General features: G+C 38.3%; 1 protein-coding gene across 1 annotated transcript; it reads right to left on the minus strand.

The window, feature by feature from the left end:
• Positions 1–1,660: 1,660 nt before the first annotated feature.
• LOC113685511 (ER degradation-enhancing alpha-mannosidase-like protein 3) lies at positions 1,661–16,345 on the minus strand. Its single transcript, XM_027203020.2, has 22 exons — positions 16,080–16,345; positions 15,950–15,995; positions 13,969–14,069; positions 13,253–13,292; positions 13,031–13,143; positions 12,492–12,645; positions 11,884–12,018; positions 11,481–11,586; positions 11,041–11,138; positions 10,390–10,515; positions 10,130–10,213; positions 9,951–10,034; positions 9,570–9,694; positions 9,128–9,290; positions 7,991–8,175; positions 6,963–7,092; positions 6,323–6,407; positions 5,914–6,029; positions 5,108–5,227; positions 4,560–4,605; positions 3,619–3,816; positions 1,661–3,394 (listed from the first exon to the last, which is right to left on the minus strand). The coding sequence occupies exons 1-22, from the start codon at positions 16,184–16,186 to the stop codon at positions 2,805–2,807; spliced, it is 2,952 nt and encodes a 983-aa protein (XP_027058821.2). The 5' UTR covers positions 16,187–16,345; the 3' UTR covers positions 1,661–2,804.
• Positions 16,346–16,601: the final 256 nt, after the last annotated feature.

Raw genomic sequence — 16,601 nt, forward strand, 5'->3', positions numbered from 1 at the left:
TCCCACGTGACCCTTATTTTGTTCGCGCACTATGCGCGAGAAGAGATAATAGTACTGGTCTTTGAACAGGCTGATAAAATTACTCTGACTCAACCCACAAACTCGACAGTTAACTTTAAGCCAACGTAACATGGCAAGACTCGAAAGTCACGACCACCATCTAATGTTTATCGCATAGGGGTCAATAGAAAATAGATGTGCTCGATAACGAGTCCGTAGTCAATATGACAGGTGCGAAAGGCTTTTAAAAGATACTTCCATATTTAGCCTTGTTCGGCTCCTGGGGATAACAAGCCAAAAGGCAGACATGCAAATTTTTCTCGACAAGCTGTCCTGTCTAGGCTCCTATGCCAGTCTTTTTCACAAAACGGAAGATAACATTTTTCAAGGACGATCTTCACCAGAGTAAATGATTTTACAAAGCCTGAGTAATTGTAAACGGGGTTTTCTAAGTGAAATACTACTCCAGTTATTCAAGTTAGTTTGCCCCAGGCCCTCACTCAGCAGGGTCGAGCGAAAATCGCGGGAGCGACATTCGGCGGGGTTCCGGCACGAGCGACGAAGAAAGGGCGATGGGGCCGCTCCTTTATTCCCTCTCCTCATTCCCCCTCGTTTTTTTTTCTCTAGCTCGCCCCGCTTCTCCACTACTTCATTGAAACGCACTACCCAGAATAGGCTAATCTTAAAAAGTTTTTGTTCCAGTAACTGAAGAAGAAGTCCTCTTAGCTTGCCAAGAACACTTCTCGTGGAAAATATTCATGAGGTGCAATCTCTGCGCGCACGAAAAAATATTCGTAATAATGTATATGAAAAAAATTACGCACTTCTGATTGGCTGAAAACGAGTGCCTTGTCATGTAACACGAGTGCAAAGTTGGCAAGGGTTGAATGTTATTTGGCCAGATGTCGTTGGTGTGATTTCTAATTTAAAAGAACAGTCTGAAAACCTAAGTGTAAGTCAGTTTTCGGCCATTTTTTAACACAAAGTGTTCCCACAGAATTCGCCACTTTACGACCTTTTTTTGCCCCTTATTTTCCTAGAATTGGTCTGTAACCTCAGACAAGCCTTGCAAAGTTAAAATCTGAATGGTTGTTTTATTACTGTTTCATTCTCATGGGCTGGGAAAAAGATACAACTTGGAGCAAAAGCCAACGCGTTTTGTGAAGGAGTCGCTCTGCTGTGAGCCAATTAGATTGCGAACAGCACCAGTGATCTCAAGATGGAAAGTATAAATCAATTTATTGATTTGTTGTGATACACTCTGATAGCCCCTTGGGTCCAGCTTAGTCCATCGCGTTGGTCACATCCTCTTACTTCTCCTCTTTTTGATCCTTAATGCATTGAACCTTGTGTAAGTGATGGTGTTGGCCAGTCAGTCCACGCAATATTTTTTATCTATCTTCCATACAGTTCCACTGCTAATATCCATATTTACAGTGATTAATCTCCTGGCTAAACTGCTAAAATATTAAAGATTTCGCAACACTTACCCACATCAGGCGCTGTAGGGTTCTACAACTTAACAATACAATATTCCCCACCCCCGCGCGCGCGCCAAGCCACACTGCCTACCGATAAATTTGAGCTATGTCTGCAACAATTGAAACCAAAATCAGTCTTTAAAATTTAGGCGAAATAAAACAGACGGTCGTCAAAGCCATTTGATTGGCAAAAAACATTGACTGATTTTAATGGTTAAAACAATTTCTAAATCATAGGTAAATAAACATTTCAGTTAGCCTCTCAACTGTATATTATGCCAAGGTACTAAATTCGAAAATTAAAGCTATCTATATAAATATTTACAATTACATCACATGTGGCTTTAAGAGCAGTTAAAATGTCACCCTTTCACTCCCAAGGACTAAGTTCTAATTCCCCACCCTGTCTACTTTACATTTCCAAACATTTCAACCCTGTGAATATTCTCCTTTCTTCTCATCAACTTTCCCCTTTAAAATGTATGAATACTGTGAGGGAAAATTCCTTTACAGTCATTTCTGGAGCGAAAATGTTAAAAGCAAGATATGATCCTGTCTTATTGAAGGTTAGAACGTTGAAACCATAAATTTGTCCCTCAGAGTCGTTTGTTTTGCTAGCATATAACCAACTCCTTCTACAACCCCAGCGACAACAAAATGTTAACAGTCGCTATGTACCCCAACCCCTTCCCTGTTATCGTACCGTTCTGCACATTCAAAATAGGATCTTCGTGAGTGTAATCATTTCAGTTTCGTAACCGCCAGGGTCAAGACTGTCCCTAAGATTAACGTAAGGCTAAGGATGTTTTTAAGAGACCTGCAATCTGGCTTTTTTGGTGCGTTTTTTAGCTCGAGAAAATGGTATTGGATTGGAGGTGACAGGTAGACACCTGCGATCCGCTACAACGCCTGATCACAGCGCGAATAGGGCGATACTTACGCATTTAGCTAGAAAAGGTTTGTCGACTGGACAATAAATAACGGAAACTTCTCAGATACGAATATTTCCCCGATAGTTCTAGTCTAGTTTCACATCGACCCATCATTTGTTCGGCTATAGCAGGGCTTGCACTATGACGTCATTTCCACTTTGCTTACTTTCTAAGACTGAATGCTGGCTCAAACCCAGAAGAGTTTGGTACTTGAATAAGAGGAATAAAAAGTTGCGGCAAAACCACAAAAAATTCCCGATTAATTTGGATGCAAGTCTGCACCAGAGTCAGCTGTTTCTTCTCACCCCTGGACAACCCAAGGGTTCTTATATGACGTCAGACTGAAGCACCTGAGTATATTATTATTGATTAATAAAAGTAATTTTGAGATTCAAGTCCTTTTCGAAGCAGCGTCAAGAACGTTTTCATCGCTCGTATTTCCTGCTACATCTGCGCTTGGCTCATTTTTTAGTTCAGCGTCTGTGTTTTTACTCGATTGAATTGCCTCGCTATTTGTTTCACCTCCATTGTCGACGTCGGTATTCTCAGAAAGCGTGCTTGTTTCAGAATTTGAACTGTCGCTATTTGAAGTTTCAGCCAGAATTGCTGAATCAACGCTTGGTTCGTGAGTTTGGTTTGGTATGGCACAAGGTTTGCCGGTAGCGGCACAAAACACTTCGTCTTGTCCCACTGACACAACAGCCGGATTTTGCGGTGTCTCGCTATTGCGCGGGTCAGAATTTTCTGATGTTGTCGATGCCTTGCCGTCTTCAGCTTTCTGATGTGATTCCATACCTTGTGAGGCCTCGATTTGTTCTGTATTACTACCGTGAACTTCTTTACTTTCCTCAGATAATTGAATTTTAATATCGTCACTTGGAGGTGGACTTTCTTCCTCACTGACAGACTCTGTGCTCTCTGATTTTTCTTGTGTAGTTGACGGCACGTCAGCTTGTCCGGCAGTTAGAGCCTCTTCCTTAGCTGTGATCAAGAACAAAATAAAATGAAATTTGGAACCCCCCATCGACGCAGCACCACAGTTTCTTTAGAAATTTAACCCTTTTACCCAAACACGAGATCCTGCTCGCAAGCTAAACAGACGACGGTAAGAGGTACTTATAGGCAGCTGTAGACCATCGGTGGTCGCTTTCATAAAAACTCCTGATCAAGTGAAACGAAGAAAAAAAAGATCAACAGCGTCATACCTGGTTTTCCAGTGGCTTTAGAAGCCAAACGGACCGTAAGCCGTTGATTTAAGTCCTCCATTGCAGCTATGGCGTTCTTTAGTATGCGTCCTTCCTCGCTGAACAGAAGCACGGCTGGTATTTTCACGTCATTGTCGGAACCATCACCAGCCATGGCAAATATTGGTTGTGTATCACTCGAGCTACCTTCGTTATTATCTGTGGAGAGGCAAAAAGTTACTGGTTAGTTCAATCACAAGGATTGGGCCGTTGCCAATGACGCACAAGGTTTGAGGGGTCTAACGAAAAGATACGAATGAGTCCATGCTCTCGAGCCACGAAAGCATGATACAGAAAAGAAACTCTCCCTTGTCTATCTCGTTTAGCCCTTTTGATATTTGTTCTTCGTGTAGCTCAAACGTCTTGCCGAGCTCGAAATGTAACACCCTCAAACTAACTGATTTCGAAGGTTACATTAACCCTTTAACTCCCATAAGTGACCAACAAATAATTTCTCCTTATAATAACTGTACAATATCAACCAGATAAGTGATGAGAATTAAGAAAAAAAGATCAATTTGGGGGGTTATTAATAATTGATCCAATACTTAATTCTCTGAACTAACATTAAAAGAATTGTATGGCTGACAGTAAGGAGAATTACAAATTTGATCTGGGAGTTGAAGGGTTAAGAATCGATCTACCAATGGAAACAAAACTACATGGTACTGTGTCCTGGAACTATGTCATCTTGATTCCAGTCTAGAAGCTTTATTAAAGGTGTACTCTGGAATAAATATATGTGATCAAAAGAATCTAATGACTTGCCTTCATTTCATAGAAAAATATCAATTAACAAGACAACATAGTGCTCCGGGTTTTTATCTTATCTGTTTGTCCAATTCGAGACGATTTCATTAAAGTTACAGTGATCTTTTAAGTCTTTTGGGGACAAATCTTACCAATGATGATCACACCAACTGCCCCGGCGGCCTCAGCATGCCGAGCCTGCCAACAAAACAAGAAAAGTAACAATAATTAACAGCGTGAAACCTTAGAAGGCGTTTGCCATGGTTTATAGCTCCTCCTTTTCAGGAGAAAAGACAATGAAAACAGAAAACGACTTGGGAAATCAACAATTCACAGTGAGGACATCTAAGGAAAAGGAATTCTGTTCCTCTTTAAAGCTAAAAGTAATATTGGTGGTCTCAATATGTCCCAGGCAAAGCTTGGTTTTCCCTCTCTGTCCCCGTAGTTTCTGTTCGCGCCCTCTCACACGCATGCCTGACTATCGTGACTGAAGAAGAAGCTCGAGGAACTACTCACAAGAAACAATCATCATCCCTGTTCGGCCCGGTGGCTATAGACATGTGCATCACGCAACGGAATTTCGTTTGTGAAAAGAAAAAAAAAATGTTACGTGACGACAAAGAAGGAGACATCTGCCTACATAGCTGGGGAAATCAGTAGCAAAACAGCCACTGCTCCTTCACGTTTATTTGCCTCGTACCTTATCGATGAACATGCATTCGCCCCTTTCCATAATAGCAATTCTATGCTTCAGTTCCTCTGCATTTGAAACAGAAGAACATGCCTTGATAGGCTCAGCTATAGAAACCTCTGCACCCATCTGAAACAAAATAGAAACAATGCTACCTTAATTCCATAGGGATAGTTTATAAACCGTATCTATCAGCTTTGTTATTAGTGTATGGACTGAGTTGTAGGATTAGTTTCTGGAATACAAGGAAAAGTTTCAACAATATACATATATTTCATTCATGAGGCGTACTCCAAAAAACACCCTGGCGGCGGTTTGTTCCTATAGAACAATCTTCGCCTACTGGTGATTTAACCATGGAAAAGGAAGTTTGAACCGTTCAATTCTTACTAAACTACGGACACACTATTTTCTGTAGGGGATATGTTGGCAAGTGAACATTACACAATTGGGTCCAAAGAATTAAGAAAAGAGGCGCCGAAATAAAGCACAGCCTTCCTCTAGCAAACGGAACCCTAACAACCACTCAAAAGACCCAAGGTTGCAAGAGAAAAAACTCTCATAAAAGATATAGCCAAACCCAGAAGCGGGGCTCCATTAAGTCACTTTTTTTCTTCACTTAAAAAAATTCCATAATTAGTGGGGAATCCCTCTGTCCCCCAGTGGTCCCCCACCATCTCTGGTCCCTTTTCCCCGTGCCCTCCCCTCTCTTAATCCGCCAAAAGTTATCCACTCTTTCAGCAAAGTAACTGGAATTTACGAAGCCCTCAAGACTGAGGAAAAAAGAACAGTAACATCACAGACGCGGTACTCACCCCTACATCTCCTTTGCTCAGATCCAGACCAAAGTGCGCTGGACAAGCGTTGAGAACCACATCTCCTTTGTAAGGAGCAGACATAAGCTGAACCACACGAGGCTTTTCTTGAACAGCTAAAGATGAACGATAGCCGAAATTATTGAAAAATACCTAAATTGAATTGAGTCACAAGTAGTAAACACTCAGGACTTAGAGTTGTAACACCGTGTACATTTCAGGAACTCTTTGTACAGCGATTTATTGGTAGTAGGTAAGTTTTTACTCATTGCCTATTTCATATCAACTTGCACAGCGCTAATTTCCTAATGACCCTAGGATACTGTTTCCATTTTCCTACACACTCCCTTTCATAGATTCACACAAACACACATACACACAAAAAAAATTAATAAATAATTGGTAATACCTGACTCATCATTTCGTTGTTTTGCCAATTCAATCATCTCTTGCATGAACTTGATGCCATCTTCTGCATCACGATCTGACTCAGCCTGGCCACAGAGAAAAGAGAAACAACACGCGATTACTTTACGACAAGCGGCAATATGAAACATATTTGAGTGCTCCCCGTGGCCGATTAGTATGCTACGTTGTTTGCTTAAGACTGTCGCAGGCCTTAGGTCTTAGCGTCAACACGACTTGTTAAAAAGATTGATTGATCGTCGCAGTGAATTATTACGCAATCTTGTCCAGTGTTCATCCATTAACCCCTAAGAAAGAGTGACTAGCATCTAATTTTTCCCTACAATATAACTCCTGAATCACATATTAAGGTAATGAGAATAAAGGGAAAGATTATCAACTAAGGAGGCTCTTGATTGTTAAACAAATTCTCCCTGTCAGTAACTTAGGTAATAAATAGAGAACAGTATTGAGAATATGTAAGCTGATGGCAGGAAGGGTTAAAGAAGTCTGACAAAAATTTGGGTGAATTTCCGAAGGATTTGACTCTGTGACTTCGCGACCACGTTTTGATACATTAGGTCACTGATCTTTGGAGCAGTTCGATTTCAACGTTAGTGGCGCAACTAGTCTTCAAATCTTACCGTTGAAGCAGTTTGCATAAGTTTTATTCTGCCATCTTTGGTTTGAATTACAGTGATACCCATGGCCTTGAGTACGTTAATGTGCTCTTGATTTCCTGGAACAAATTGTTCGGCTCTCAACCTTGGAGGCCTGAAAAAAAAAAAAAACAGAAAGATTCCGTAATGATATCAAATAAGATGAAAAACAAGAACACACAAAAAGTAAGAGTTCAAACTTCGTTTAATTTGTTTCTAACAAAAACCCAGTAGAAGAAAAGATGTTATGCATGCCCTCGTATTACGGACGGTGATAATAAAGGCATGTAAATATAGTAAAATGTCCTACGATATGACAGACATTTCACTTTTTACACTCTGTCTGTACTGTCCCGAGACAAGTAACGACAACTGTTGCATGGTTCAGTCTTACGGACCAAGACAGCAATAACTAATAGAGCATATCTCATTTTCTGTGGTATAAACAGAACAGGAGTATTGTCACCCTTGTCATAGACACTGAGAGAGTGATGCGCCAGGCTCAAGGTCAAAACACAACTACCCAACCAGGACTCAAACCCAGCCCTCTTAATCTGAAGTCCAGGCCCCGGTTGTTCAAAGGGTGAATAACGCTATCAACTGATTCAATTTTTATCCAATGGATAGCGAAGAACGTTTTGTTAACATCTATCTGCTAGAAAGCGATTTAACCGTTGCATAGCGTTATCCGTCCTTTAACCCTTTACTCCCTAACATCAGTAGACATATTCTCCATACTGTTCTTAATAAATTTCCTAAAGCACTGACAAGGAGAATTTGTTTAACAATCTAGAGCTTCTATCATTGCTGATCATTTCCTTTTTTCTTGTAACCTTAATGTGTGATTTAGGGGGTGATATTGTAAGGAGAAATTAGATGCTAGTCACTCTCAGGGGTTTAAGGGTTAAACAACTGGGCCCGGTGCGCCAACTGCTGTGGAGCTGTGTCTTCCACTCCCAACTGATGTAAAAAAGAGCCATGAATGCAACGGTTTTAAAAACCAAATCACTTACTTGTTCGAGCTGAAAGCAAAAGCCTGCTGCGGTTTCCTATTTGGGCAGCTTCCCTGCGCTTGAGCCCTGCTGTTGCGTCGCACCTCCTCGGCAAACTTAACATTTGAACCTTGCTTGTGTTGCGTAGCAGGACATGTGTACTCATGCTCATTGTCTGAGCTGATGGTAAGATTGTACTTCAGTTCCTGCGAAAGAAGATAAAAATCTTCAGGTCACAAAACAAAAAGCCGGTCGACAAACCAGTTTCATTATTTTCGTTCCAGAGCCTGCAAAAAAAATTAGGAGAAGGATTCGCCTCATGAAAGGCTTGCGCTTTTTTCACAAAAATTTTTCTACTTTGAAAGTCGCAAAATCATATCAAAGAATGAAGCAAGTGAGAACTTAAAGGGACCAAGCTCAAGCGTCATGACTTGTTTTGGTTTTTTCATCTGATTGATTGAAAGGGTGGTGCACTTTTTCTAGACCAATTACATCGTATAGCAAAGCAGAGCTACCGCAATCCAACATAACTTCCGACATCAAGTTGAAAGCCTTTCAAGAGTAAGTTGCTCCAGGAGTAAGTTCCAGAGTAAGTTACTCTGTAAGGAAGGCTATCTAATGGTACAGCCTAACAGGATGTCACCTCTGCTTCAAGGCAAACGTTAGCTAATATTAGCTCTGTTAGCTTTTATTGTGACACCAACACATGTAAGCTTGACTGTAGACTACCAACTTGAAGCAACAGAAATTTTAACAATAAAACTACTCCTTCATGCTTGATTTTAACTTGTGTTTGTGCTTTTTAAAGGGATTGCAAAGGTCGCTTTTCATTAAATCATTAAAGGAGCCTACACTATCAAAAGCCCCTCTTTTACTTTGATTCAGAAATGCCTTCTGAGCAACCTAAGATCATCACTCTCGGAACAATTTTCAATCATGCGTCGAAGATGATACGAGATTGCGTGTTTTTGCTTTACTTCGTACTGTGATTGGTCCAGAAAAATCGCACCACTCTCCCAACCAGATGCAAAATTAAAATCAATCACGACTTGGCGCTAGCGTTTTCTCGCATTTTCACACGTTTTCCCTTTAGGTACTTTTGAGTTCTCATCGCCTCTCATTGGTATTTCCTTCTTTCTAACTACAAGTTGCGTTTACCTGCGATGCTGATGTATTCACAGCCATAGTGGACAAACTAAGAGGCAAGATATGTGCCTCGGTTGTAAAAATAAACTGGTTCATATTGAAAACAAGATCTTCTTTTTCACTGAACAATAAGAACAAGTATTTGAACGTCTCTGCAAGAACAAACGAGTCCATCCTAGAGAAAAAAACATGGCAAAATTATTGTGTTATTTGAAATGTTTGGTTGTTTAAATTACTTCAATACAATAAACTGGTAAGATATGAGTGTAACAGGATTCTCCAGTAAGAGGATGGTGGGTCCTGAATAGGGCAATAGGGTTTTTAATGCTGGAACATGCAGTTTTATCTTCAAGCCTCAGGCCCTGTTCCTAAGAGTTCTAAGTAGTTATTGAAAGCGCTCCAAGGACACACCTAACATGATTTAAGAGCCATTTATCAAGCATATTCAATTCACCTGTCTTCATGGCTCAATGTCCTGACATCTCGAAGAGCAGCAAAACCACAGGGCACCCTGGCATGTTCATTAATCTTTCCCACTATATTCTTTCCAACCTCAAGGTAATATGGGTCTCCTGTGGCCTATAGCAAAGTTTAAACGTTACAATACATTTTTTCTATCTTATATTTGTTAACTCGTTATTGTGTTAATCATAGTACATGCTTTTTTTGTTTAATATTTTTTTCAATGGCCTCACTGGCTCAGAAGAACACAACTAATATGAAACATCACAATACAACCTTCCCTCTCTTCCATTTCCCCTTGAACTTAGTGAAAGAAGAATTTTAAGAAAAGAAACCAAACGTTTGTTTCTCCTTTATACCAACAGTGTCTTACCTCATACAAGAAGTAGGTGCTTTCTACAAGCTCAGGTCTGAGAGGATGCTGCCCCCAGTGAACCTCAAAATCTGTTGTAAATGCCTGGCAAAGAAAATGTATGATGGGGGAACAAAATTACAACAAACCTGAAATAAGATTCAGTGTGTTTATATCTTTGTTTGTGCATGCATATGTACCTCTGGTAGAAAGGTGTGCTTCTTTGAGACTTCATACAACATCTGATGTGTTTCAATGGCCTTCTTAAGGTCACCTTTTAGTACCTGAAAGAAGATTTTAGACAAACAAAATTGTTACAGCCCCACTCAACCTTGAAATCACAATTCAATAATCATATTTCTAGGGAAAAAACAACTTCACAGCAAGCAGATTTCCTTGAAATGATCATTGCAAACAATTAACCTAAAGTAACAATCAGTCTTATTGGGTGAAAGGTTACCTGAAGTCCAGGCCAGAATGCTTGCAATGCATCCATGTAAGCATGTGCTGTTCTGTCAGGTTGATGCATCTGAACACTTAAGAACAGCGGACCTTGATTGATGTATTGCATTATTGACTTGTAATGCTGTTGGACAAAAGAAATTAAAAAACATAAATCACTCAAAAAGAATCTCTCTTAAAGTCATTTTGTTTCATTGAAAGATACCATCAAAGGCTTTGATCATCTAAACTATTTTACACACAACAATAAGTACACACAGGTAATTAAAATACATATAACAGCATGCTCTTTCAAATCAAATCCAAACATACCAGTTCAAAATTAGGAACAATAATGCAATTTATCTCATCACAGTAGGACTAAATATTGACTTTACCAATCTGACAAAGGGCTAATGCTTAAAACATAAGCTTTAGATAGTCTTAACTGTGACCAATTTACATCAAATCAGTTGATAAAACCAATTCAGCTTGTAACACCCCCCTTCCCCCACCAATGTAGCACTGTAATTTCTTCCTAACCCTAATATTGACTTATTTAACAATCCAAAATCATCACTCTTTCAATACTTTCCATTGACCTAAACTTTTGTTATCAGTAGGTAAAAAAAAGAAGAAAAAAAGAACTATTCAAATGTGTCTCACAAACCCTGTTAAACCTCTCCAGGTATCTGTCATCTCCCAGGAGTATGTAAGCTTTCAAACAGTACTCATAATATGAGTCAATACCAGCACCAACACTACTGTCTGTTTGTGAAGAAAAAAAAAATCAAATAGAAAATAAGAACAAAGTAACTGGCTGTAAAGAAAAAAATAACACCATGTGCAGTATGAGAAACAAGATGGTTTCAAAATTTTATCAACAGTTAAACAAATTGAAAGAGCTGGACTATATCACTACAAGTAAAACAACCAATGGTGCAACAGGAAGAGATTGGTTTGCTAGATTAGTTTTAAAACATTTTTAAAGTAGTTGATGTGTGGATAATTCATGTTGCTTCTAGACATACCTGAAAAATTACCTTACAAAAGATCTTTTCAGCACTGTTGAGTCATAATTTTATTTACAGCACATGAAGTGAAAGTTACCTCTTCGAACCCAGTCACCATTATGAATGTTGATAACAGTACCCACTAGATCACTCGCTCGACTGCGATGGATCCAGATTGCTTCCATAGCTTTCTGGGCCTTTTGCTGTTGAACCAGAAAATGGAGACTCAAGTGTCACTTATCAATACAAAACAGCTGTTCCTAAAATCACATGCTACATCTTCATCTAGATGAAGAGGTGTGTGTGTGTCTTCAATTTGAAAGAACCAATTTTTTCATTTCATTTTTAGGTTGATGTTTCTTAAAACCGATTTAAATTCTTACAAATTAACTTCATCAAATTTATTTGAGAACTGATTTTCTTTCCTTATGAATTTCAGATTATTTTGTTCAACACAATTTCATCAAGCCAAACTTAAAAGGGGTATATTAAATTCACACCTCAAATATCGGATCCCCTGTGACTCTAGACAGAGCACCAAACTCCATGATCATTGTTCCAGCACAGGCTGTGCAAGTGTCTGACTCACTGCCTGTCCCTGATGATGGATGATGGATGCCATACCTCAGGTTTACCTGTAGATATGTAACAAGAAATCAACAGACATGCGTGTTGCAAAATATTTGAATGATAATAAACTCAATAGCCCTTATTTTGCACAAAAATATGCTTGTATATCTGTCCTTAGACATCATCTGCTCCTCAAAGCTCACAGTTTTCCTTGAGCTTTACTCTTGGAAAATTTTTCACATCTAGGAACAGATAATGTCTGCAGGCAAACATCCATGCATGATTTCATGCCAAAAAGAGGCTATTGTTTACATATAAATGTAAGCAACATGTATTGCATATTTGCCCTTCACTAAACCCCATCCAAAAAGCTTCAAGATCAATGGAATCCTCTGTAGTACCAATTGTGATACCTTCTGTTGTTATTTACAGCTGTAGCAATTTTATTTTTAAAAGATTCTCATTAAGTTTTTTGGATTGTAATAACACTATCTCATGGACACAAATTACTTTGAATAATGATTGGAATGTAACTTACTCGTGGATAAGGTATTCCAGTTGAGGTATTGAAAGCTGGAAGTAGCCGATAGCCAATTTCCTTTGCCATATCCACCAGTTCATTGTTATACCACAACATGCCTTTTCCTGAATTCTGCAATGCCATTGCAGCAAAGTGACCTCCAAGGAGACCTCTGCGCAAAAATAAACACAATTAATTGGCAAGCACTCTGTTTACTAGAGTTATTCTATTTGCAGTAAGAAAGTCAAATTTGAGGGACTGACTCAAAGTGCCTGTAAGTGTGCAAAGCATCTTATTTCTCTTTTCCTTTTTCCTTGTCAATACCAAACCAGATGTACAGAGAACAGTAAAAGGAATATAAACACTGATGTTTGGCTGTAAAAAACTTGAGTAAGGGAAGACTTCATCTACTACAGGTGTAGGTGGAGACAAATGTTTATACTTAATCAAAGGGTTAACAGCTCACATTTCTGTTTTGATCAACTCATTCAGGAAATGATGATTTACCAATCATGAAAGAATATGATCAACATATATATGTACAGTATCTTTCTTACCCTAGAACTCTTATGTTTGTTTCAAACACTGAAACTACTACATCATTATCAAATGAAACATCTTGGACCACAAGCCTTACAGCCTTTTCAAACTCCTCTACTTCTCCTAAAACCTTGAAAAAGAGAGAAATTTCAGGTAAAACAACTGTACAAAAATTTAAAAATAAAGAATTCAGAAAAAAATTAGATTAAAGGAGACAAATAATGGAACAAGAAACTTACTGCTAACGTGTCCAAAGTGTCGATCAATGTCAAGGAAAACCTTAAAGACAAAACAATAATGAAAACATAATATAACTTTTTCGGTTGGCTGTTAGGTAACAGAATGTATTGATCATAGTTATAGCTACCAGTAATTAATCCTTGCTCTAGCTGACCTACAATGTTTTTCGTACCACAATGCTATCCACTCGATAAACTGCTGTCTGGAAAATATCAACTACATTCACAGGGCAAAATGTTTTATTAGAAAATAACATCTCATTGCCTTTTCATATTTGTCACCCACTTTGTGATACAAATTTTGCCTGTTCATCTAAAAATTTCAATGTGATTATTTAGCTAAGATATACCCCCAACTACTGTAATGTAGGAAATTCCAGCCAGGATAGTATAATGAGATAACTTTCATCCCACTTTCAAGGCTAGAGTGTTCATCTGAAAAGGCATCTCATTAATTTAACAAGGTCTTGGTGACAAAGCTAGCCTGCCTTTATTTATAAATGAATAGCAGATTTGTTTTCCACTGGGCTGATCTAGAGGGATCTTATGAATGACAAGGCTAGAAAAGCACCTTGCTTGTCATTCAAGGTAATTTTTCTGATGATTTCTGAACAAATTTATCTTATCACCACATTTAAATTAGCATTTACTTCTTGAAATTTTTAAAAAACATAACATAAAAAAGAAGTACATAAACACTGTAAAGAGGAACTCACTTTCCAAGAGCATCGTCAACATCCCCACGACTGGCATCTACACCTCTTATACGACCTTTGCAGCTAAGTGGCATAAGCTCATCAGCAGGATATGCATGGTTCTAAGAGCAATAACAAAGCAGGATTCCACATTACAACACATGTAACACTTACAACCAAAGAGCAGTAATCATTTCCCATTATGAACAAGTAACCCATATTAAAATTAGCAAATTCTGCCAAAGCATATGAATTGATTGCATGTTGATTACTTTCAAATACACATTTATATGGACTTATAATCTCATAATTTCTTTATGATAGAGAACATCGCCAAACCTCACTTAAAAAGCTGTGTCCTATAAACAAAGCCGTCAGTTTTTGGAAAAACTTTACAGAAAATTATAATACACAATAAAACGGTGGTTTAAAAACTTTTCAACTGCCAATGTATAAACAACAAAGCTAGGATTAATTTCCTGTTAACAGCTGATCTCTTGAGGTTAGTTTTTTAGTGAAGTAACAAACATTTACCACTGAACAAACACCTTGCTGTCAAGACAGCATGGCAACAAAACTCTTTTGGAGGACTTTCAATCCTCAAACACTATAAGTTTACAAGTATATGTTGTAGGTTTAAAGTAATTTCATTTCCTTCTGATCCAGATACATCACCATGATCTTTGACCAAAGTAAAACGTAAATGAAACCTGTGTGAATTCATTTAAATCTGAATTCATTTTAAATTTCACATATTGTCCCATAGTACAATAATTTTTTCAAGGAAATAGTGCTGCATGTGCATCAAACAGAAAATATTTCTTGTTTTTTATCTATATTTGCATAGTTGTTTATTCCATCTCATTTAATTTCATCTTTTGATTGCAATTGTTGCATGTTGGTGACCACACCAGCAGTATCCATCTCTTATATAAGTTAAATTTAGCTTAATGGTAGTCAGTGGTATAATTAGTACAACCCTGAACCCATCAAGAGTAATATAACATAGCTGGGACATCTAAGCAGAACAGGTGAAAGTTCTTGCCACATAAATACAGCCAGCAGCACTTTTTTTTTCTGATGAGCACAGTGAATTTGCCATAACTTAGAGTTTTCTCCTCCCAAAAAATGTCAGGAAGGATTTTCTCCATTGAAACTTTCATAATTGAAGATATTTTTCATATCACATCAAGATTTTGCCCACATCTTGGTAGGATATTGGTACATTCAAAAAATAGTATTCAACTACTAGAGATGTGGGAAATCGGAACATTTCTGAAACAAATATCAAATTAGATACTGATATAATATATCCGAAATTCACATAATTTTAACAGAATGATCTTGTGCAGTTCTCAACTTACTCTGCATGTTACTACATTCAAAGTGAGATAAATGTTACTGTACTGTAGCATTAATGAACGTAAAACAACAATACCTTAGGATATAAAATAAATATGTGCCCAGCTGTTAATTAATTATTCAAAATAGAATTCAGGCGCTGACTCTCGAATTAAGCTCAACTCTAGATGCTTAACCTGTTTAAAATCATGTTCACTAATAAACGACCAAAAAACAAAATATTTTAAACAATATACCTACCGACTTAATTTCACTTCCGTCACAACAGTTTACTAATATATAACTATATAAGATGACGCTCTTAGATTCTTATCTACCATATCGCTATGGTTTTCGTAACAAAAGCCGAAGGCATATTGAATTTCGCTGCTGATGCCGCCCGATTACTCAAACATTTAAAAACGACTCTAAGAGGCACGAAGGCAAGTTTCAGAGTAAACGTTATGAATAAAATAACACGCACAACTCGAACAATACATAATAGGTATATTGTACAACAAGTCTCTCGTTTGATTGAAGCCCCCGAAGAAATATAGTCAGGCAATAAAGTTGTATAGCAATCGTAACATGTGTGAGACCGTTTGCGTCATAGATCTTTAAGGCCTAACAAAAGGTAGTTGTGTTCGAAATAACTACTAACCATGTAAGAGTTGTAGGCATGGTGAAACATTTCCAACACTTTATCCCTGTAAAAATACAGTGAAATATTACTCTAATTTCCTTCAAAAAGGCTGGCTTACAAAACTGGCGGCTTTAAGAGGCAAACAAACCTCATCGTGCCTTTCTCCTCGGGTGTCATCGAGGAATGACTGGATTCGCCACCGGCATAAACAAGGTTAAGACATGCAACCAACGATAACAACCGACACCAACTCATCACGACGAGCTGAGTGGACAAAAGTCCAGTCTACGGGTAAAACGAAGAGTTCGTTGACCAAATTACATGGTTTCAGGTGTTTAATGACTAGACGCGTCCTATACAAGAAACAGACACAGCCATTTTTTAACTTTCTGCTTTCGTGGCAAAGAGGAATTTGGGACTGGAAACTAATGACGTCAGAGTAAGACACCCACGTCTCGCGCCTTCATACAAAAGGACGCGTTCTCCTCGCGTGGTGATTAAAGACTTTGCAATGTATCGAAAATTTGCTCTTTGTTCATTGGTTTGTTTGTTTTTTTTAAACTTTATATGAAATGAGAAAATAAATGTTGTGGTGCTAAATTTGGTGGAATTTTTCTCTGCTGCACCCTCTACCTGGGGATGGAGTCCGCAATCATACAGTGGCCTGTTG

The sequence above is a fragment of the Pocillopora damicornis genome, chromosome 4, assembly GCF_964200805.1.
Source record: "Pocillopora damicornis chromosome 4, jaPocDami1.2, whole genome shotgun sequence".
NCBI lineage: Eukaryota > Metazoa > Cnidaria > Anthozoa > Scleractinia > Pocilloporidae > Pocillopora > Pocillopora damicornis.

Coding starts and splice junctions, on each gene's coding strand:
- LOC113685511 (XM_027203020.2), bottom strand. CDS start 16,186: ATGAGTTGGTGTCGGTTGTTATCGTTGGTTGCATGTCTTAACCTTGTT. Junction 13,144..13,252: donor ACACTTTGGACACGTTAGCA/GTAAGTTTCTTG, acceptor CTCTTTTTCAAG/GTTTTAGGAGAAGTAGAGGA. Junction 3,395..3,618: donor TAAAGCCACTGGAAAACCAG/GTATGACGCTGT, acceptor TCTTGATCACAG/CTAAGGAAGAGGCTCTAACT.